At 44.8% G+C, this 22,927-nt stretch overlaps 1 protein-coding gene across 3 annotated transcripts in view; it reads right to left on the reverse strand.

Moving 5' to 3' along the window:
• Positions 1-3,656: 3,656 nt before the first annotated feature.
• The window catches only part of LOC146175759 (uncharacterized), a 19,739-nt gene continuing 468 nt past the window's right edge, over positions 3,657-22,927 (reverse strand). The window contains exons 1-4 of one of the 3 annotated variants that reach the window (XM_084582128.1): positions 13,867-14,158; positions 9,912-10,119; positions 6,253-6,384; positions 3,657-4,399 (exon numbers count right to left, since the gene is read on the reverse strand). In XM_084582128.1, coding sequence (XP_084438254.1) covers positions 3,889-4,399; positions 6,253-6,384; positions 9,912-10,119; positions 13,867-14,056 — 1,041 coding nt within the window. In that variant the 5' untranslated portion in view covers positions 14,057-14,158 and the 3' untranslated portion in view covers positions 3,657-3,888. Of the gene's footprint in view, positions 4,400-6,252; positions 6,385-9,911; positions 10,120-13,866; positions 14,161-22,927 lie in introns of those variants that run through there. The other 2 variants (XM_084582130.1, XM_084582129.1) reach the window with 2 other exon arrangements.

Genomic DNA, 22,927 nt, shown 5'->3' on the forward strand with positions numbered 1-22,927 from the left:
AGCAAAGTATGAAACGAGAACATCCATAGCAAGAAAAAGTTCATAACCCAACCACCCTCATGCTTACCGCTTCTTTAGTATGCAAAATAGCCAGTACTGAAACATTATCAGGAGATAGGCACAACAAAAGTGGCCGCTACAGTCGGATGCTTACTCAAAAGCCAAAGCCTACAATTCAAATCAAACGCCGTTGGCTACTGTCGAAAGGTGTTGCGTTTATGCACGACAATACTCGATATACTGCTGCCCAAAGTGCTTAAACACTCCTGAAACTGAAGTTATTAGTAACGGCTTATCACAGTTGTGATTTAACCCCTCCTGACTACCACTTTCATGGCCCACTCAAAGAGACACACAGGCGAAAAGAAACATATAAACAAGGATGTCATGCATTTCTTATGTTGCTTCTCAGGGTTCGATGCCACTTTAGATCAACCCTTTCTGGTAGTACTCAACATTTCTCTTGAGCAGGCCTCAAGAAAGTCAAGAAGCATGGTTTACAATGAAAAATATACCAAAGAAAGTTTGTTTTATGGAAATGTGTAAAATGTTTTACAGACTGACGTGTTGGAAACTAACACTGAAATGCTAGGGTTGTCTAGTAAAACTAGTGAACACTAGCAACGCAGGAAAGAATGATATTTTTATTCATGAAAAAAATCTGTAAACAAATAAAATGTCACGGGACGTGCTACCATGGCTCCCTGCTTTGAGAAATATTATTTATTGGTTTTACTATTTGCGATAATAGGAGACCAGCTATAATGTAAAGGATGGTAAGTTTGCCTAAAACAAAGAAATTGCTGCTTGCTTTTTCAACATTCACGACAAGAAGCTTCCAATTCACGATGTGCCTAATAATTGTTTATGAAGCACCTTGAACAATTATTTAATGGGGCATTGAGGATAAATAGCAGTTGGTCTATATCAATAATGCATTGTTTTAATTACAAAGGGGCAATTCCTACCAAAAATCGAGGTTTTGTAAAGTAGAAGAGACAAGGAACTGAAATGAAGGCATCACCATCACCGGCCAATTTTGCAAATAAAATGCGTGTCGACACAGATTTTCAGATGCAGATTTGAAAGGTTATGCAGCACTGTCAACCCCTTCAACATGGTGGCATCCTGTCCTTCTCCGTAAGCGTACCGCGAGTATGTATTTACTGGTGGGAATACTTTTAAATTTATTTCTCAACCTGGTGAATACATCATTTACTGCCAAACAATTTGACACAGCCAGAAATGGCCATGGAATAAATTTTTAGTGAGAAACAATATAACTCTATGAGGGTAGTCCTCAGTGTCCTCTTAATGGACTACTTCTGTAAAAATAGTGCACGCTTACAATGTACCAGGAAGCCAATACTGCCTCATAGCAAATAGTTGTAGTCAACAGCATCAGATATATATATATATATATAGTGCTGCTAGCTCTTAAGCGCCGCGGCATATGAACTAGAAACACCTTGTCATTGTAATACTATATGGTACAGTAGAAACCTTTTATAGTGAAGTCACTGGGACCGGAAAAAATCTTTACTATATCAGTTTTCAGTGATGACATGATTCCGAAGTTGCTGTCTTGTAATTAAATGCTTACTTACTGAACACATCTTATTGCTTTATGAAAAAAACATTCCAAAATACCTTCCATCTCTCTTATCGTCTGTTCGTGACACTTTTTCAGTTATATGTTTTGTTTACATCTTGTGGAAGTAGGTACCTCTTAAGCATGAGGGCCACCAATACAACTGAGTTTGATTTCATGTGAAAATTAAAGCCTTGCATGAATTCGGCATCATCTTCTGCTGCTTCTGTCTTTTTAAAAGGCAGTAGATGAGAAATGCGCACGGCAGTCAAGCGCTGCAAAACTGCACACGGCGCACCTCCAGTTATTGCCACTGCTGCCTTGTGCTTCGTTCTGCACAATACTGCGAATGGTTGGCCGTTTCTTCTATTCTCTATTTCTCACTGCACTTTAACTCTCTTTACTTTTTGAATGGACCGTGCCGCTTTCTTTCAATGTTTGTAGACAGCTTTACTTTTTTTCCCTAGGCGCTGCATGCCTTCCCTCGCGGCTCCCAGGCCTACGTGAAGTTGGCTTCTTCTGAGTGCTGATAAGCCTAGTGGTAAAGCCATTAAAAAAAAAAAATTGCCTCGCGATTCTATGTGGCGCGCGTGCGGCGATGTCATTTCGTGGGAAATCATCGCCGCGACCAGATGCACTTTACTATAACCGATGTTTGCCAAAATTTCTTTATTATAAAGGGGGCAAAATGTACAGTTGTCTATGGAAGATGAACTGGGACATGAGTTTCACTTTACTACTATTTCAGAGTTTGCTATAGCGAGGTTCTACTGTAGTAGGAAATAAATTGAATCTTAAGTAGGGCAGGTCCACCTTGAGCCTACATGAAATGTAAAAGCTCCTTCGACTTTGCCAATATGCCTGAGCTCTGAAGTTCACAACAAATCATCTGTTTTAGGTTGCATTCCTTGAAATGTGCCTGGATATACATTTGCACGGCACACATCAGTGCAATGCTTACCCACTGTACACAACCAAAATGGTTAACAGCCTAAAACATTCGTTGTGTTCATTAGAATGGTGTTCAAGACGCTAGTCAATACAGGTCATCATTTGAAATTTGCTAACATTAGCAAAAAAAAAAAAAAAAAACATATAATGAATTCATTTAAAGGCCCACTGTTCACCTTCCGGTCGAAAATATTTTCTTCCCCGGTGACTGTGAGACTTCGCCCCCAGAACGCAAGGCCACAAAATGTTTTTGTAAAGAGTAACTAATAACGCAGTTACAGCCACCACAATCGCCCAATTCTGTCGTGCTTCTCTCCTTCCGTTCCCTCGCAAAGGTTTTTCACTCTCCTGCCCGGTCGTCTAGCCTCCGCAAGACAAATTCCCCTTCCTCCTCCGCGTTTGGTTGGAGGTGGGGCGTGGCACTCCGCATTCGCGAAAAAACAAAAACAAAAACAAAACATGCGAGGGAGCGCGCGCCACTGGATTCAGTCTGGCCGTGGCGAGGGAAAAGCGCGCAGCAAGCGGTAGACACCCATCCTTCATCCTCAGACAGCGAGACGGACCAATGGACGTCGTTCCTGAGAAATACGTCATTGCTGCGGCTCGACGGGCCAGCGCAGGGAACGGAAAAGCTGGCTTCCCGAAAGAGAGCACGAGAGAGCTTTGATTTGTATTTTCGTTGCTTTGCGGCGCGCTTGTCACTGTAGCATTTTGCACAGACTATATCCGGTACCTGATCGAAATACTAGGCTCCTTCGCTTGAAAGGTCCTTCCCTGGGCAGTGGCCCTTTAAGAGTTTGCTCTAGTATAAGGAGCCATAGTGGTTATTGCACCCCCTGAAGGTGCTGAGGTTACACGAAACATAAAAAATTGCCAATAGCTGTTTGTTTGCACGTTATTCTGACTCCTGGGGTGGGCTTTCATATGAGTTGGAGCAAGCCAAAAGATGAAACAGTGATTTTATCACTGAATACATGTCATGTGACCCAAATGCTACCTGTGATGTCACTGTCATTGCTAGGCCGTTAAAACTAATACATTGAGTGAAAATTTTGGTAACCGTAATGACAAAAAGGAACTTGTTCAAGTGTAGAAAGTCCCACTCTTCTTCAGCTTGGTGAATGCATTTAGTTTATTTATCTCACAAAGTTCAGTTTACAAAAGACAAATTGTGTGAGAATTATGGCACAAAATTAGTAAATTATTCACGGTGAAAAAACAACAAATCAATGAGGCACTTTGTTTCATAATCAACACTCTCTGAGATGGCCTGTAACGAGCACATATCACCGGCAAAACACAAACAAACCATTTACCATGTCCGCAACGACATCAGCATCAGGTCATCAAGTCCGGGGAAACAAAAGCTGAGGGTATGTGTTCTGACTGTAAGATGATGCCACATTCAACAACTCCATTTGCAGCTGGGGCTGCAGCTCCTCGTTCGTCTTCCTGATGTATGTCTCCAACGAAAAAAGGAAGTGAGTGATATGGTCCATGTAGATCGGAGAAGATCGCACTTCCATTATGGCACTGAACGGAGATTGTGCAGTGCCATTCTGAAAAGACTGCGAGGACATTTCCGCTCTCTTTACTTCGCTAGTGCGTGGAGATGGGTGCTCTCTGATGGGAACTGAAACGTCTGCCATAGACTGTACATCCGGCAGCAGCGGCCCTCTTCTCCTCTTTGGTACGCAACCATTATAAGTGGAAGAATCTTCTTCCAATTCTGTACTGACGGGAACCTGCACCAAAAAGCTAGTCTCGTCGCTGTCGTCATTATCGTCAATGACCGCTGGTTCTTGTGCACTTTCTGCTGTGTCCGACTCGATGCCATCCAACCCATTTGTCATTTCTCTGTAAAGAGGCAGGAAAGAATTATCTCAGGAAAACGTCCACAGAAATTTCGGCGGCAAGAAAAGTAAACATTTCAACATTTGTGCAAAATTGGAATTCCTAGCCACAATGTGCATGGTTTTGACAAAATTTATCCAGTCAGGCATCGTACATGTTAACGAAAAAATGTATGTCCCAGACGAGTAAAGACAAAAAAAATTTGCTGAGTTTCCTTCGTTTATAAATGACCATTTTAGTTTCTTCCATTAAAATTATCACTGACATCAAACCGATACAGTTGCGTCTAAAGAAGAACAAAGGTCTTTCTCCCTTTTCTCTAATTATCCCTGACCTGCGTGAATTGTGGTCACCCTGTTCTTGCAAGCGTCCTAATCGAGGCTTAAGTTGTGCCATCAAAGCTTCAGGCATTAGCTGAAGCATCAAAAATACTGAGTTAAGCTAAAAAGGAAATAATGAAAATGAGAACAAATACAGGAACACTCTGGGACATCCGCACTGCAACTGAACTTTCTTTTTTTTGATTTTCTAAAAAATAATTTCCCATCTGTTTAATCTACAGGCAATGGTGTATGTACACCTGGTGTGAAACAGACGAGGGAAAGTGTGCCTTCGATCTTTTCATAGTGGCAGTTGACATACTGAGACCATAAACTGGTGAAGCATCTAAACAATAAAATAAAAAAAAAAATCTGCAAGACTTCTTACTCCCTGCTGTAGCAAAGAAAGAGCTGAAGAAGGCTCTTTGAAGAAACTGGTCCAAATTCAGCCATAATGATGTGACAGCAACAGTAACTCATTACATTCTTTTTTAATGCTTTCTCAATTTAAACTGATTTTTAGTCTGAGCAATCCAGGCGGCTACTTTTCAGCCATGAGGTGGGTGTCTTCGGCCACTTTTGAGGCTCTAAATCACTGCAAGGTGATGATAAGCCTTGAACACATCTTTTCTGGGCTTTCTTCTTTTTAGAGTTTTAGAGGGGTCCCAAGGGCTCTAACGCTATAACCATGTGACCTGCAGGATTGTTACCAAGACTGGCCAAGTTTATTCCATTTTATTAATAGCCCCATATTAGGACAAAAGTTAACGAGTAAATTGCCCAGCTGCTACTCGGCTTGAGTGACGCTATTTTAGGTCAGCCCACAGCTAAACTCTGAAGTCTGAAACAAAAAATCGAAAAGATTCCTCAAAGAATTGTGCATACATCACTGCTAGTGCCATCCGAAATGTGAAAAGTTTCAAAATCGTGCGGTGCACTCTTGCATATCATTGATGGAAGCAGTCAACCACACAATATTTATGAGCAAATGATGCTTGAATAACTCAATGGCTCATTGTTTATAAGCAGAAAATGCTTGCCCTATCAAAATGGTTCAGTGGTCAGGGTGCTCGACTACTCAGCCGATCGACATGGGTTTGATTCCAGCTGTGGTGGCTGCGTTTTGATGGAGACGAAACGAGAGGTGTCCGATGTCAGTTCACATTGAGATTTAAAGTAGATTGTAAAACTGATTGTTTTGAGAAATATGTAGCTTGTTGAATGATTCCGTTTAACATTATTTGAAAGCAGCGCAGGAGGTCATGGGGAGATGAAAAAAGAAGACACACACTGTTGACCCTTTCCCTAGCAGCAACTTTGCACAACTACATTTCTTGTACATTAAAGCCATGCTGTTGTTATCTGCTGTCTCACTCCACATTTATATGAGGAAAACAAACCAGCTGATGGTAAGTGGCTTCACAAATAGATTTGAGTTTCTCATTTGTTTGCCTCTGGCACCAGAGGGCTATATGTTCAGTGTTCCAAGTGGCCTAACTAGAAGTGCCATCATTCGCGTGCCTACTGCAGATGTACCTGGGCATCGCTGGACCTGTTGTATCTGCCTCGCTCGACGAGTCTAATGTGTGAGGAGCGTCGAGGGAAGAAGCAGCAGCAGCCTCAGCAACACCAACAGATGGACTAGCGTAGTCATGGTCTGTGGCCACACTGAAATTATACAAATTAAAAAAAAAAAGGAGGTGAATAGCCCAGTTGAGTAAAATATGGCCAATTCAGGGAAAGTCATGAACATATTTTGGAGAGGATAAAACACGTTTAAAAGTAAATAATATGATTGACGGTCATAATCATAAGGTGTACTAGCTTCCCAAAGCGCATTTTCTGTGACAGTTAAGTTGGTGCAACGGCATGAGCAGAAGACTACAGAGTTTTTCCCAATGACTTGTAACAAAATTGAAGTTCTGTTTCTTGCACTCTAATAACCCAGAAAATACAAAAAAAAAAGTTAGTCACAACAAATGAATCTATATCTGTAAGGCTAACGCATCATAAAAAAAGCCCTCAACAAAGTAGAGGGCACATCAGAAGATAGAGACGAGACGGACAACAGCTAATCCGGGAATTTTTTTAGATGTACCCGAGTGCCTAAAAGAGTGCCTAAATGGACACTGAGGACAATGTCATGCGTTTTTTGCTTTTAGTGAAAAGTTGAGTGCTTGGCTCTTTGTGGTTGTGATGATGTTTGTCAGAAAGCAAGGAAAGGTGCATGCATAGCTGAAATAACTGGACATAAAGAAAGAGAATATAATTCTCCTTGGCAACTGATTAAGAATCAGTGGTGTCATCACTAAAAGGGATTTCATAGTCAGTTAAGAAGTAGGAGTAAGTGAATATTAGAAATTTCGTATGTGAATCAGTGTTCATTACTGGGTTCATATTCGTACATCTAGTCCAAGTGTAAAGTTATGCACATATTATTGTTTTTATTTGTGAAACTGCTGATGTCGCTGCCTTTTCGTTGCCCTCCGAGGTGAGGACAAGCTCCCTCCTTTTGTCTTGCCTCGAGGGTGAACATTCTGTATTACCTCCATACTGATATAAATAAAAAACTGATATTCGAAATTTTGTAATATTAAAAAATTACCGAATAAGTTGAAAATGTTCGAATTCACCAGTTTCACAGCACTGCGCGCTTCACCGCAAAGCTTCGCCACGTGAACTCTGCAGTGAAGCATCTTCAAAATGTGACGGGGTCATTTTGTGAAGTGGAACCTTCCCTTTTGTGAAGAGGTCCTTTCCGACACCGTGCTCAAGGCGAGGCACTTGAAGAAACCGGAAAAGAACATAATTCTCATTTCCGTTTCATCTCAAATGCAGAAAACCATCGTACAGGTGCTTATCAGATAAAATTACTGTGATGCAAACAGCCTTCGGCACTTTTTTTCCAGGCCCATACAGGCTTTTGGCTAATTTGATTTTTTTTTTTTTATCCCATGACGGCCGAATCAACCAGCAGCGATATGACAGCTCCACCCAGTTTCATACAAGTCCTTCCTGTGCTAAAAATCAGTATACAAAATCCTGTACAAAATTTATACTGGAATTTTTAGTAGGGTGTACACTTGCGTGCAATTCTAGTTTATTTTATTGGAAATAACGTGATTTCAAGAAAGAAAAAGAAAGGTGAACGTTTGCAATTTTAAAATTTCCTATTACTCTTTTAGTGATCATGCAGACATTCGATGGTATTTTTTTTCGATATCTGTATTTGAGTCATATTCAAAAATTTCGATATTCGCACACATCTATTACAAAGTGAATGCCAAAAAACACCTACTGCCATTGCAATTTACTTGTCAAAGTGACCACTGGTGGTGATAGCCGGTGGTGATAGCTTTGTATTTTATTTCCTAGCCTTACTTAGCTTTGTAAAACCTCTGTTATTAGTGAAAGCAGTTCTTTATCAAGAGAATGCAGTAACCTACATTTAAAAATCGACCTAAATTTGTCAGTAATGTCCCTTGAACATGGCAAACACGAGTGGAAAAAATATAATGGTCTCAATCGTTGCAGTTTTATCCTGTTCCAGGCATACCAAACAGTTCAAAAGGGTGGCTTTTTGGGCTTGTTGGTGCGTGAACATAGCGAGACTGTAGCGCAAAGCAGACAGGACACACGTTCTTCTTCTCGTGTGTCCTGTCTGCTTTGCGCTACAGTCTCGCTATATACCAAATAGGTTGCAATGATGACGCCAGTGTCAACGTCATCCACAGGCCTAAGGTGAGAGCCTTGAATGGCTCTCACCTTAGAGAAAGAAACATCTCCAAGGCGCGCCATCTATATGTTACACTAAGTGATGCCAAGACATGAGTTTGCCTGTCACAAAATTTGCGGTTGCCAATGATCCGGGGAATCTCTTATGCACATACTGAAAACATGTCAGTTCTCCGAGAGAGGAGGTTCTCCTAATAATAAAGGTTGAAAGTCTGGCCCACCATCACCAGCCGAAGAAAAAAAGATATAACTAGGTAATAGCTCCCATCAGCATTCCCTGCCTTATTTCTTTTTATTGCCTGTCACAACCAATGCCTTCCTCATAAAAAAAAAAAATCCGAGTGAGCATGTTATGTTTTTGTCTCTTAGTGGGAATAGCATGCAACACCTTGTGCATGATCTGCACAAAAGTAGGATACAAAAACAAATCTTTAGTAGCGTATGAAAAGAAAGCTTGGGTCCAGTGTGCTCACGAGTTCACTCATTACTCGATCAGTGATGCATGTTTCTTCCTTTTTTGATGACCAGGCACAGGCACCGTTCCGGTGACACAGTTTACTGCCGCCACTGTCTAGACAGCTGTGCCATCTAATTAAAAAGGTGCCACATCGCAAATCATTCGTACACCTGTATAAGCATCTGCCATAGTGTTACGCAGAGGCTCCATCGAGAGCAGATAATTATCAAGAGCACTGCAGGTGCTGAAAGCTAATGATTAGCAGCATTGTGACAATAAACTGCTTGCTGGAAAATTACATTTTATGTCCAACTATGTTGATGCACTGTGACCTGTTGCCTTCAAATGTTAAAATGTGGATGTAATAACCAGGTACTATACAGCACTGAAGAAGGTACGGTGGAATCTTGCAACTAACTGTGTAGGAAGCAGATAAGTGACTAATATATTGAGACAGCTATCATTGAATTGGAGTAACAAAACTGAATGGCATAATTTAGCATAATTTTCACAAGGTGCTTGGAAACCTGAAATGCGTATTGGCGTATAACCCTTCCGACTGGCATGCATGCAAAAAGATTCTGATGTAGACATACAGCTTCACATGAAAAATTGCTAATTTCAATAATAATGACTTCCTGTAAGGTAACATAGTTAGCTAAATGCAATTACACTGAAGTCAGTCTTAAAATAAAAAGTCTAGAAAGGAAGGTAGGGGTTAAAGCATGCACGGAACCTCGGGTTCCATGGCATTCAGTATATGATTCCCTGCTTTCCATAATAAGTAGACTTTTCTCACCCTGTATTTAGGAAAAGAAATTGGTTGAGTGGGTTTTAATTATCGTCATTACTCTCACAAAAAAAAAAATGTTTCAAGATAAGAGGCAATGCAAGCGCCTTTTAAGTCATTCATTATTTTTTGTACTTCAAAACCATGATTATTTCTCCTCTTTGCTTCAGGCTGTTTAACACAAAACAGAAGTAGTGTAAGGAAAGCACTCACTCGCCACCAGGTTGCTCGTTATCTCTTGTAATCACGTCCCGCAGTGCGTGTCGCACAAAGAAGAGGTCCTTGAAATACTGCCACCGCTCGGTAATGACGCCTGACCCTTCACCGGCCTCAGTAGCACGGCGCTTTTGAAGGGCATGGTACTTCCTCGCGAAGACATCCTTGAGATTTTTCCACCGTTTCCGAGCTGCCACAGGGCTCACTGCAATTGAATACGAAGAGTATACTAATTATCAATCTAAGAGAATAACAAGGTTCATCACCTTTGTTCCAATTGGTGATCCATGATCAGAAAAAACATGTGCGCTCGAAAATGACAAAGATGAGCAAAAATTTTTGACTGGGGTTTTATTACGACCCTTGCCTCAATAAGTGCATGTCAGCTCCTATACAAGAAACAACCATTATAACTGGTACACATCACAAAACATGTGGGAAACATGATGTCCACCTCGTGTAATGGATAAAGCAGAGATAAGCAGTCAATGTTTTGTTATAGGCAGACGCAGTGACAAAGATATACATTTCAACAACTAAACTGCTTCAGCATATAAAAAATCATATCACTGGAACATGTAAATAAATTACAGAGTGCTACAGCAAGCCTGCAATTTATGTCAATTTCGGGAAAACAGTGGTAGAAACATTATTTAGGTTTTTTACACTGACACATTGGTTTGACCCAGCACGCCATATGTGGGTGTATACCCCCATTGTATTTTGATGGCATCCTCTTGATTCATGCTGAATAGTTTTTTTTTATACCGATGACGACTAAAAAAGATTACCATTTTTTTTTACGCCACTCCAAGAAATTTATACTCCTCATTTCTATCCCAGGGAAATCTCTGCACTCACATAGGTATAATTCATTCTGATGCTTGCATGGCTGTGTTATAGTTTTAAATATGTAGTCAAAGGCACAGTGCTTGAGGGAAACTGTGCCCTTGATTACTTTCATCAATGGACCACAGACAACTGCAGGTGCTTCAGTTAAAGAAATGAGGAGGCACTCAAAGCAGAACAAGTATTCTCGTTGACACTTTTTAAAAGATCTCTGTGGACTGTTTGTTCTTGCAAGGAATATCACATAAGGACTGCATGCAATCTGCAATTGGTTCGCAATTCCAAACTGTCACCAGTGCATGTTCTGCAAAAAATCGCAGTCTTCAGCCAGTTGCATGAAAGATATCACAAAACACGACCAAGCATGATTAACTGGTGGCGGTTGTGTGTACAAAAGCCATGCTGTCATGTTGCAAATTTCTTGTTGGCATCGCATAATAGAAGTCGCCTTAGCAAAAGCACGAGCGAATAAATACTTTTTGCCAGCAAAATTTACTGCAGATCATCGATTTGAATTTACCATAAGCGTTTCCTGTGTTTATTATTATTTCATTTACTTGAACTGCAGGCTCAGTTCTAGGTGGGAGACCATACAGTACAGAAAATATAACAGTTCAGGTAAAATCAGGAATGGCCACGCTTGGGGGAGTTGGTTTAACATGTTGATCATGAAAGTGCAAAGAAAGGCAAGGACTAAAGTCCGGTCATAGCGAAAAGATTCTGAAGATACTTCGGGTGGAATGGAGTGGGCAAGCAAGACTGTACATGGACTGCTTGGAAGCAAGGCTTTCCACAGGTAAGAGCCTGTTATGTGCCAAGAAAAAAATGGCAGTAATCCGCACGAGTGTTTGACCAGTCATCCAAGTTTTTATGAACTATAGTCCTGCCAAGACTTCGACAATTGGTCCTTCCATGCCAGTCAAGGTCACACGAGCATGTCTGCACGTTTGGGGAGGTAAAACTTCCCGAAGAGGTACGTCATTCGCTTCAGCTAAGGCCCAAGTTCGCTATGGAAACAAAAAAAAATCAAAACCAGCAGCCTTGGCCGTGGTCTGAACAGCATTAAAACTTGCACCTACAAGTGAACAAGGGAGCTGCGTGTCGTAGGACGTCGATGTTTTCAATAAGTGTTTGAAGACAAGGCCTCTGGCTTCGTCGTCAGTTGTTTTGAAACTGCTAAAGGAAGACGATTTATGTCTCCTTCCTTGTGATAAGGAATGCGGTTTTGCCGTGATGCTATGAAGCCTTTTTCACGAAAAAGTATATCGAGCTGTTGAGAAGATGTTTGACAGGCAGCAAAGTGTAAAGCTTTCAAAAGTGAGATTGAAAGCAAAACGTTCTGCACATCCCTGAATCTCTCCCGTTTTGCTCAGTCTGTATAAAATGCCACTGGTCTAAACTTTGACATGTTCTTTTCTGCTAAGCCTGATAAGATTCCCATTAAGAATCAATGATCCGGAAGCAGGCGCCTGGCAAATATCAGTCTGACTTCCTGCAGAAAAACCTAAAGCATCTAGTTGCTGATGACCCCTTCACGATAATAAATTCTGAAAGGGTCATTGCTTTTCTCAAGCAAAATGAAGGAAAGTATAGAATGCTTTCTAAGCCGATATAAAAGACCTTTACTATTTTTTGCCCCAAAATGATTTCCTGCAGTTTGTTGAAAGATGCATCGAAAACACTGGTGAAATTGCTTTCTAGAGCTCAGTGGGCGTGATTTTGGGGGCTTTCTATAAGTGCTCCTGTGCCTGTCCTTTACCTTAGTCCTTCTATTGTGCTTTCACGATCAACATGTAAAAGCAGATGTGAGAGCTGCCCTGCAGAGTGTCTCCCAGAGCCTGACTGGGAATTTAATCACCTCGCAGAGGTCAATAAAAAAAAATAAAAGTGGTATTAAATTGCTGTACTGAAACCTAATCGGGCACCGGATTTCCAAGGCCAGAGACAGTCGGGCACAGTTGATTTGGTACAACACAGCAGAGCAAACAGAGAAAACAGTCAGGGCCTGATAGCCAATTAACTGCCTCGCAGAGATCTGTTACATACAAAGTCAAAGCAAAAGGCTCCACTGAAATATAATCGAGCATCAGGTTATGCATCGCCAAAGAGGCAGGCCTCCCTGAGAAGTAGACAAAAGCTTCTGTCCACTTCTCATGGACATGCCATCATCATTCTCTGATGTCACGTACGCGGTAAGGTAACGCATGTGACATATGACACGTGATTAATGGTCATGACAAACAAGCACATTGTGATGACTCATCATGGAATAAATATGACAGTGATTGAGAGCGTGAAGAGCCATGTGACCAATATATATGACTGATCAGAAAGTTTGGTTTGGTTTGGTTTGTGGGGTTTAACGTCCCAAAGCGACTCAGGCTATGAGAGACGCCGTAGTGGAGGACTCCGGAAATTTCGACCACCTGGGGTTCTTTAACGTGCACTGACATCGCACAGCACACGGGCGCCTTGCTTTTCGCCTCCATCGAAAAGCTGCCGCCGAGGCCGGGATTCGATCCCGCGTCCTTGGGAACAGTAGTCGAGCGCCGTAACCACTGCGCCACCCCGGCGGCGATCAGAAAGTTGTGCTGTTAATTAAGCAATTAACACTGTCACAGTACGACGGGATCACAATGATGACGTAACAGTGCGGTTGTGGCGTCATGTCCATGTGGTGCATGTTTTAGCTGGCGTTGCTAGACCTCGGTTTTTTTCACGTGTTGTAACTGGTTTTCGAAGCGTGTGAGGTCGTGCAAAGTCCTGTTCGAAGATCCTAACGAGCTCTTTATCGTGTTATCGTAAACCAGGCGGAGAAATGCCTACTTTTAGCTAAATTTTGTGCGCTCGGGACAGGCCAACAGCAGAGGTCGACTCATTCAAAGAAAACCGCCTTTTCGCGCCACTCGCCCGAGGTCGAAAGCAACCATTGTTCGAGTCTCGGCGAATTAGAACACGTTTCAAACTGTGGACCAAGCAAAGCAGTCGTACGAGGCCAGCTCAAGTGTGAGAACAAACTGCAAATCCATGACGCGCGCGACGTGGAAAATATCGCTGAAGAGCCACCGCAGAAAAGAACCCACGATGACGCGGTCGCACTCACCGCCGTTCAAAATGGCTCCAATTTCGCACCATGCTTGATGCGTCTGTAGGCGATCTAGGCGATCATCCCCACGCTTCCACAGGCCAGGCCTCTTGCGAACCTCGGCGATGAGCCGTCTGTTGAGGCTTGGACGCGGTGCCGCGCATATACGCAGCGACGTCATACCAGTGCCTTTTGCGTTGGTCGCCATGTCGCGCGACTACCAAATCGCCAAAAAACCTCTCGGAGTCGCTACAGGACGACGAATCGACGATGGCGACGATCCTCCAGTAACACGTGACATAACTTCACGGCCTTTGAGATGGTCGGCTACAGACAGAACTATTAGAGTTCTCGGAGTCTATGCGCTAGCCACGGTAGTAAGAACGACCTATTGCAGATGGCGCAACCATCATGTCTGATGAACTAGCCCGCGTAATTTAAAAAGGAAAAGCCGCAACGACGCATCAACGAAGTCCTCCTCCTCCATCATGCTTAAATGTGAAAACATGCAACCACCGGAGGGCCTGCAGATTACCAATTCGGAACAGTGGGAGGCCGCATTGCTTAGCTCTGATCCAGGCTGGCAACACGCCATCACGGCCTGGGCCAGGGATAGGGAGCCTACATGTTGGTTGGATAGGATAAGAAATATGTTAATTTCTTTAGGAAGGTTTATGCTAGTAGCAGAAGAGGTTCATCTTCTCACAGGGTCGGTGCCCCTATTCCAGGCCTCCGCTGAGCTTCGCTGCTCACTGGGCGTGCTGGATCAGACCTAGTTGGCAATCCAGATCGCCGCTGGAGAGCCGGCTCTCCCACTGTTCCGCACTCGGGTCTTTACGCAAGCTATCGTTATTTCTACATTGCCACGTGATGTGGTATAACGAAGGTTTGCTACCACACCATGGGCAGCTGTCCCGATACTGTGACGGGTAAATTTTGCTTAGGTTATGCAGGTTAGGGAATGTTGTCGGCAGTCTTCGGCAGTACGCTGCCTCTTGTTGTTTTAGATCCCGATGAGGCGGCGGATAGCAGATCCGTACCCCCTTATAGTAGTTCAGAATGTCTGAGTACGTAGGGCTGACTCACTCGGGTAGATCGTCCGATTGGGAGGAAGCTCGGCTCGTGTACCCTCGAGCTACCTCATCGGCGCGTTCGTTTTCCGCTATGTCGGTGTGTCCTCGCACCCAGTAGATGTGTGTGACTTTTGATGGGGTCGCGCTCTGGAGGAGCCTGAGCGCGGCGCGACCTATGCGGCCGTTCATGTAGTTACGGCACGCTTCTCTCGAATCTGTAAGAATGGTAAGAGACGTGTTGCTTCGATACCCGGCTACCACCGCTAGAGCAACGGCCAGCTCCTCCCCTTCGGTTACCGTGCAATCCCTGACTGAGGCTCTAGCTAGTTCCTCTAGGTTGGAATCAATAGCTACCGCCACTGCGCTGTTATGTGAGCTTCTTGTATACGGAGCCGCGTCCGTGTATACCGTTGTGGATTTTGTAGCTAAATTTTGATGTACATACTTCGCCCGGGCTGTCCTACGGGCCACGTGTTGGTGATGGTGATGGTGGCTGTACCCATGGACCATGGCTATACCATGGCTGTACCCTTTGCAACGGGTCGCCAGCGCCTCGCAACTGGATTGGATTGGTACTGAGGCTTCCCTTTTTTACCAGGTGGACCAGGAAGGTCCTAGCCAAGTCAATTCCGTAGTGTGACGGAGTCTCTCCCGCCATGGCGCAATGCCACCAACACTATTTATCTAGTATGCCTTATCCAGTTCTCAAGGCGTCGTTTGGTTGTCTCTACAGCCACAGCCCTCTCCTCTCATCCCGCTGTGTCGCATTACTGTCCACCGTAGCGTCTCCTTGCGGTTGTCCAGACGTGAACCCCAGCGCCTGCGGCAAAGTTGACTCGCTAGGCTGACATGGCATGAGCACTTGGCAAGTCAACACATATGTTCGATCGTCTCTGTCTCCCGCCCGCACACCGCACACAAGACATCCGCGTTGTCCTTGCCCTCGATTCGCGCGTGCCATTTCTTCGTGCGCAGTACCCCCGCACAGGCCTCAAAAAGCAGGGCTCTCCCCAGGGAGTTGTCATAGAACAGCTCTTGAGTGATGTCCCTCTTGTGCGTGGAGTACATACCAAGAGCCGGCTTGGCCGCTGCACCAGTTCGTCACCGCCTGGTCTCCGCCGCTGCCACGTGTTCACGCACCTTCGAAGTAGTCCAGCAGGTGTCTTTAGGGTTTGTCACGGTTGGCAGTGGTACCTCATACTTTGCACTTAGTTCACGTACCCTCCTCTTCCAACGTGTGCATACTCCGCAGTACAAAAGGCAGCGTTGTACTCGATGAACCCAGCGGTCCGCCCCTAGAGTCCACGAACGCATTTCACAACTAATCTTGGCTACCTTCCGGGCCTCGAAGGAGGACCAGCCAACATCACCCTGCACTGCCTCGTTGGGGGATGAACGATGGGCTCCCAGTGCCCGTCTTCCCACCTCTCTCTGTCTTCGCTCCATAAATTCCCGCGTCGAGGACGTGGTACACAACACTGCATTTGCATATGTCAGACCTGGCAACATCACCACCTTCAAATATGGTGCGTAGGACCTCCATTCTATTGAACGACCACAATGCCTAATTGGCTCTGAGGACATTCTGGCTGCGCACCGCCTTCGCACGGAGGCTGCTTTCGTAGTCTACCAGGTAGGCACGCTGTGTCATGAGGTCTATCCCGAGGTACCTGTAGGTTGAAGCCCACGGGATTTCGCGCCCTTGTAGCAGTAGTCTCGGTTCCACAGCCGTCCTGACATGAGACCAGCACAGTACTGCACTCTTCCTCGTGCTGAACTGTAGACCCAACTGCTCCGCGTGCGCTGAGCAGATATCCAGCAACTTTTGCAGTCCTGCCTCTGAGCCCGTCATAAGCACAATGTCGTCTGCGTACAGCAGGCCCGGTAGGACCTGTTGCACTACCCGGTCACTGTCCATGTATGGCAAGCCAAAACCCTCGCCACACCTTTCCAATTCATCTTCAAGATCGCTCAGCATCAGCATGAACAACAGCGGGAAGAGCCCCTGTCATAGACCCCGCTACACCTTGACCGGACGAGACTGGAGGCATTGCCACTCCACAACTACCTTGGTGTTTGTATAGAGGGCGCGTAGCCGGGCGATGACCTTTTAAGGAAGACGTCTGAGGCGCAGCATCCTCCACAGGGCATCATGTTCCACGCAGTCGCATGCCTTCTCCACATCCAGGAAGGCAGCCCTGACCCTGTCCCATCGCGAGTTCGATACACTCGTCAGAATGAATAAATTGTCCTCCAATCTCCGGCCCTGACCAAAACCCTGCTGCAGCTCGCTCAGCACTTTCTCTCGCTCCGCCCATGCCTGAATCAGCCTGCGTAGGACTTGAGCAAACACCCTGTATATAATCGGGTTCACCGTGATTGGTCTGTACGCCGCAGGGCTGCTGCGATTGCCGGAGACTTTGAACAGGAACAGCATTCTGCCCAATCTCAGTTCATCAGGAATTTCCCCCGACTCCAAGCAGTAGCTTGAAACTGCTCGCAATTCCTGTCTCTGTGTAGGACCCATCCTCTTCAGGAGCGATGCCGGGACATCATCTATGCCCGGTGCTGTATCGCCCGAAAGTTGCCCGATAATAACCTTCAGCTGCATCTCCCCGACTTGTCCCTCGCGATTGGATTTGGATAGGATTGGTACTGAGGCTTCTCTTTTTTTACCAGGTGGACCAGACAGGTCCTAGCCAAGTCAATTACCTACTGTGACGGAGTGTGTCCCGCCCTGGCGCAACGCCACCAACACTATTTATCTAGTGTGCCTTAACCAGTTCTCAAGGCGTCGTTTGGTTGTCTCCACAGCCACAACCCTCTCATCCCGCTGTCTTTCCGTCGCGACGCGGCGGACGATGGCGATGGCGATGGGGCCGCGACGCGGACCTGCCAGGATTGTCGATTTTGGACAAAAACGGCCTGCCCCGCCGGGGTGGTGCAGTGGTAAGACGCCCGACTACTGTTCCGGAGTTCCCGGGTTCGAACCCGACCACGGCGGCTGCGTCTCGATGGAGGCAAAACAAAGTGGCGTCCGTGTTCTGTGCGATGTCAGTGCACGTTAAAGATCCCCAGGTGGTCGAAATTACTCCGGCGCCCTCCACTACGACTCCTCTTTCTCCCTTTCCACTTTAACTCCCACCTTCTTCCCTTCCCTTACGGCGCGGTTCAGTTGCCCACAGAAACAAGTGTGGCAGTTACTGCGCCTTTCCCTTCCTGTGAACCAATTATAATTAAATATATAAAAACGGCCGTCAAGCTTGGTGGGCAGCCATTTTGGTCCCCAGCTTAGGAGTAGCATGCTTTGTGGGTGGGGGAGCTAACAGGAGAAACAGGCCGAATCAACTGATAAGGAACATTACGTGGATTTTTGTGGGGATCACAGCTTGGTAATTAAACCAAAATGACATTCCTTACTAGAAAATATTATAAAATATCAATGTGTAGCATTACTTGGCTGATGTGCGTCGTGTGCCTAATGTATACATAAAGTATCCACGGCCACTGTGTAGTTGTTTTATTCTAACTACAATACCACAACTGCTATAGAAATTGAAAGCTTATGTCGAGCATAATAGCGATAAAATTATTGTAGATACAATAGTAAATTAGTTAATTGTGAATAAAAATGAACATTGCAGTGCAATATGAAGTCATATATCGTTGGGTACTTTGCGTCGACTATAATTGCGCTTGACTATTTGCAATTGTAATTACTTGCCGCTCGTTAATTTACTGTGATTAAAAATTGAACTTCTGCTGTAGCATCAAGCCATATATCCTTGGATAGCTTATACAGAGCATGTTTGCACTACACTAATTGTCGGTTTAGTTAAGAATTGTTAACTAGTTAATTGTGAATAACATTTGAACTCTCCTTTGGATAATTTTAGTTAATCACCGTTAATTAGATAATTGTAATTATCACTTGAACTTTAGGCTACAATGACAAGTCATATATCAGAGGATAGCTTATATCTAGCACGATTGTAATACACTGATTGCCGCTATTTGTTAATTGCCGTTATTTTTTAACTATGATTAAAGTTTAACTTCAGACTATAACATCATAACATCAACGTTATGTCCTATAGCGCAAATACTGTAGTCCCCATTCGGGGATATTTTTTCCTACTTCGATAAAGGGACATTTTTTCGGGGACATTTCTTCCGGGACATTTTTTCTGGGGACATTTACTCCGGGAACTTTTTTTCCGGGGACGTTTTTGCCGGATCCCGCACTCAGCACAAGTACGCATCGTGCAGAGCACCCGCCCTAACGTGGTAATCCGTAAGGAATTAATTATGCGAGAGCTTCTTTACTGAGCGGCAAGTACAAGGAAAAGGTAAGCTATTCATCATTTAAATTGTAGTAGCCATTTGGTAAAATGCATGTCGAGAGCATATATGCTTCCTACGCTAGTATAACGGCAATGACCAACCCGGCAAGCCTGCCGAGGCGAAAACATGCTCTACTGCAATGCGCGGAGGAGCAGCCGGGAAACCGTAAGTGTTGTGGATCCGCTTCCGTCTAAACAGCGGCATTGTTTGAAAAATGCTAGGCAAGTTGCGCTGCCCGTAGGCTTGTATTCTTGCGAAAGTTCGCTTGAGTGGGGTTAAAACACTTGCGGTATCGAGATTAACGCGAGCCGAACGGCCCCCGCTCCGCCTTCACCACAGAGTTAGATGCGGTGCGCATTCGGCGAGAAAACGACTTGCACAAATAAACCTACAACGTCCTTGAAGCATTCTATAGGCACATAAATAATGATAGAAAATGTTCAAGTTTTATCTCTTCACTGATGTTTTTGCGAACTTCTTAACCTCATCCGCCCACCTAACTTTCTGCCGCCCCCTGCTACGTTTTCCTTCTCTTGGATTCTCGGTTATCCTCTCTTCGCACTACATGTCCTGCCCATGCCCATTTCTTCTTCATAATTTCCTCTAGAATGTCATCAACTTGAGGTATTTCTCTCACCCAATCTGCACGCTTCCTATCTCTTACTTCCGGATGGATACCATTACATTCGAGTATAACATGATCAATTGTTTCACTGGAGTTACCACATACAGCACATGCGTCATCTTCATTGTTAAATTTCTTTTTGTAGCTGCGTGCTCTAAGGCACCCTGATCCAGCTTCAAAAAGTAGGGCACTGCCTCTTGAGTTATCAAAGAAAGCTTCCTTCCTGATCTGCCTTTCCACTTTCGGTATAATTCCACACCCTGTTTCTTTTCCATCGAATTTATCCAATTTTTACCTTCTGTGTTTTCACCTGTTGCTTAAGGCTCTTTATATCTTCGTCCTTGTGACCGGCATACTTACTGGTTAGTTTCCTAGTTCTTTTTCTCCATTCCGAGTCAACGCTGTTTAGGTAAAGGTATTTAAATACTTTAGCTGCCCATCTGTTACTGTCCAATCTCCTAAGGCGCTCCTCATATAATATTTTACTCTGAGCTTCCCGTACTTCGGAAGATGCCCAGCCCATATCTCCCGGTACCGCCTCATTTGTGGTTTTGCCGTGGGCCCCTAGTGCTAATCGTCTGACGGCTCTCTGATTTATTTCTAATGTCGACTGCACCTCTGATTTTAGGCACAAAACCGCATTTCCGAAAGTAAGCCCGGGCACCATAATTCTTTTCCAAATACGCCTCAAAACCTCATACCTGTTGTATCCCCACAATGCCCTATGCTTCATTATCCCGGCATTTCTTCGCCCTTTGGCCTTAAGTGATTGCTCATGCCTTCCAATGTACGCCAATCGTTCGTTTACCCATACCCCCAGATATTTATATTGTGCTACTCTGGGTATTTCATGGCCTTGTATTTTAAGACCCTGATCAGTTGAGCAGTTGAAAATCATCAGACCCGACTTAACTGCACTAAAACTGAAGCCTAGAGCGTCCCCTTCGTGTCCGCAATACTTAACTAGAGTTTGCAATTCCTCCAGACTCTCAGCTAGCAGCACCATATCGTCTGCATACATCAAACCGGGGAGGCGCTCATCTACCGCCTTTCCACCTAATCTATAGTACAGGTTAAAACGTAGGTTATTTTCTTGCATGGCGTGCGCCACGCACGCCATAGATGACGTGCGTAGTGGTAGATGGCGTAGATGGCGTGCGCCACGCACACCATCTAGCGCCATTTATGAATACCAAGCGCTACAACGAGCGCGCACTATCACCGCCGAGTAGAGCTACTCACCTCGAATTCGGCACGGCAGAAACAGTTTGCTTGCTCTGCGTGATCGGCGGGGTTCTGTCAAATAAACATTACAGTAGAACCAGCCTAAGGGGCTTTCGTGTTATCGCTCTTAACGGGTCTTAGGTGCCTCAATATATTTTTAATTCGCAGAGTGAAAAGCCGGTGCTAAAGGTGATATCGCGTCTACTCCTAAGGCCCTAGCTTGAGCGTCCCATTAATTTATTACTTGCCCTTCCCGGATCCGAAATTGAGAGCTGCGAGAGAGTCATTCCCGCTGTGAGACAGGGCTACACAAAAAAAAAAAAAAAAAAAAAAAAACATTTCGGGAGAGACGTTCGCCCTGACGATCCTAACGGTCTTGAAGAGGTCCATGACGCCCCCTATGTAAGAGATCAACACGGTTGCTGCCTTAACATCTTCACACAATCGAATGGGCCGCGGTAGTGTAAGGTAGTTTTTTTTTCTACTAGCTATCGATCAGAGATTCTTTTCAACTAACTGATCACTTTTTTTTCTTTTTTTCAGTGAAGTCACTACCAGCAACGTCATAACTACGTCACGACCCCTCGTGAACAATCAGGATTTTCCAGTCACGGCGACACCACTTTTTCCGCATAAAGGAATCCTTATTGCTGTCACTTTGGGTGGGCTTGTGCCTTTATCCCCCGGTGGCACAAAACCACAAATTTTCCGCGATTAAATTGAAAATTATTATACGACCAGAAAACATGCGGCTGTTATATTTGCAATCGTCATAAAATTTGTTTATGGTCAAGAAAAACTAAATGTAGCACTGTTTGGGCACCCCTGATGCTTGACTTTGTAGACTTGCTAATCTATCTACTGTCCTTCTTTTGCCAGCCGTTGTTAAACAACTTCCACTTCAGATTGTTATACTTCTCTTACAAAACTTGAACTCCTATGCGTTTTAAATTTTGTTGTCTTTGCAGTAACAAATTAATCAGTACACCACAAAGCAAAAAAAAAACAGCTTTTAAAGTTCAGCTCTTAGGGGCCCATTCTTGGTTCAAGCAACGCCACTGTAGGCGCCGGCGTAACCGCTTAGCGTGGTCCAGGGAGCCACCCTATTAAAGTTGGCACTGGCAAACCTGGAGAAGATTCTGCCCTACCTCCGCAATTCCCTGCGGTCATCCGGAGCGCAGATGTGTCTGACAGTCTGATGAATGAGTTGTAGCCTAGAGCGCCACGGCCCTGTCACTTTTGACACTGGTCAATCTCGGACGCAACATTCTGCTTCGCCTCCTGTAACCCTCCATGGTCATACGGAACGCGGATGTTTGAGACAGTGGGGCGAATGGCAACGTTTGGATCTTGAGTGACCAAAAAAGGCGAAGCTTCAGTGTACCCACAGTAGGGTGCTCCAGGTGGCGATCCTATTGTAGGTGTCAAAAATAAACATGGGGTACAATTTGCTGCTCGGCCTCTGGAAGCCTTCCACGTCATACGGAGCAGTCATGTCCCGGATGTTTTAGTCAACACCAGCGTAGGGATCCTGATGGATACCTAAGGCAATTGCCTTAAGTGGTCCCTCGGTATCCCCACATTGCCCTCGACATGATAGGCTAGCAGTACTATTGTGGCGCTCGAAGAGACTACAGCATAGCGGCGGAAGTCGCCATCTACCCGCGTAAGGATCCGTGTGCAGTAAACATCGAACTGCTTGGTACTTAGATGAAGCTGGTGAACTGTCTGCTGCAAAGTTGGACACAGCTTCGCTGGTAGTGGATGTCTTCGTCTCAGCTATGCCGTGTTCAGCTGCAGATGCGTCATACAG

The sequence above is a fragment of the Amblyomma maculatum genome, chromosome 10 (genome assembly GCF_055883805.1).
Source record: "Amblyomma maculatum isolate TAMU_Amacu chromosome 10, ASM5588380v1, whole genome shotgun sequence".
In the NCBI taxonomy this organism is placed as follows: domain Eukaryota; kingdom Metazoa; phylum Arthropoda; class Arachnida; order Ixodida; family Ixodidae; genus Amblyomma; species Amblyomma maculatum.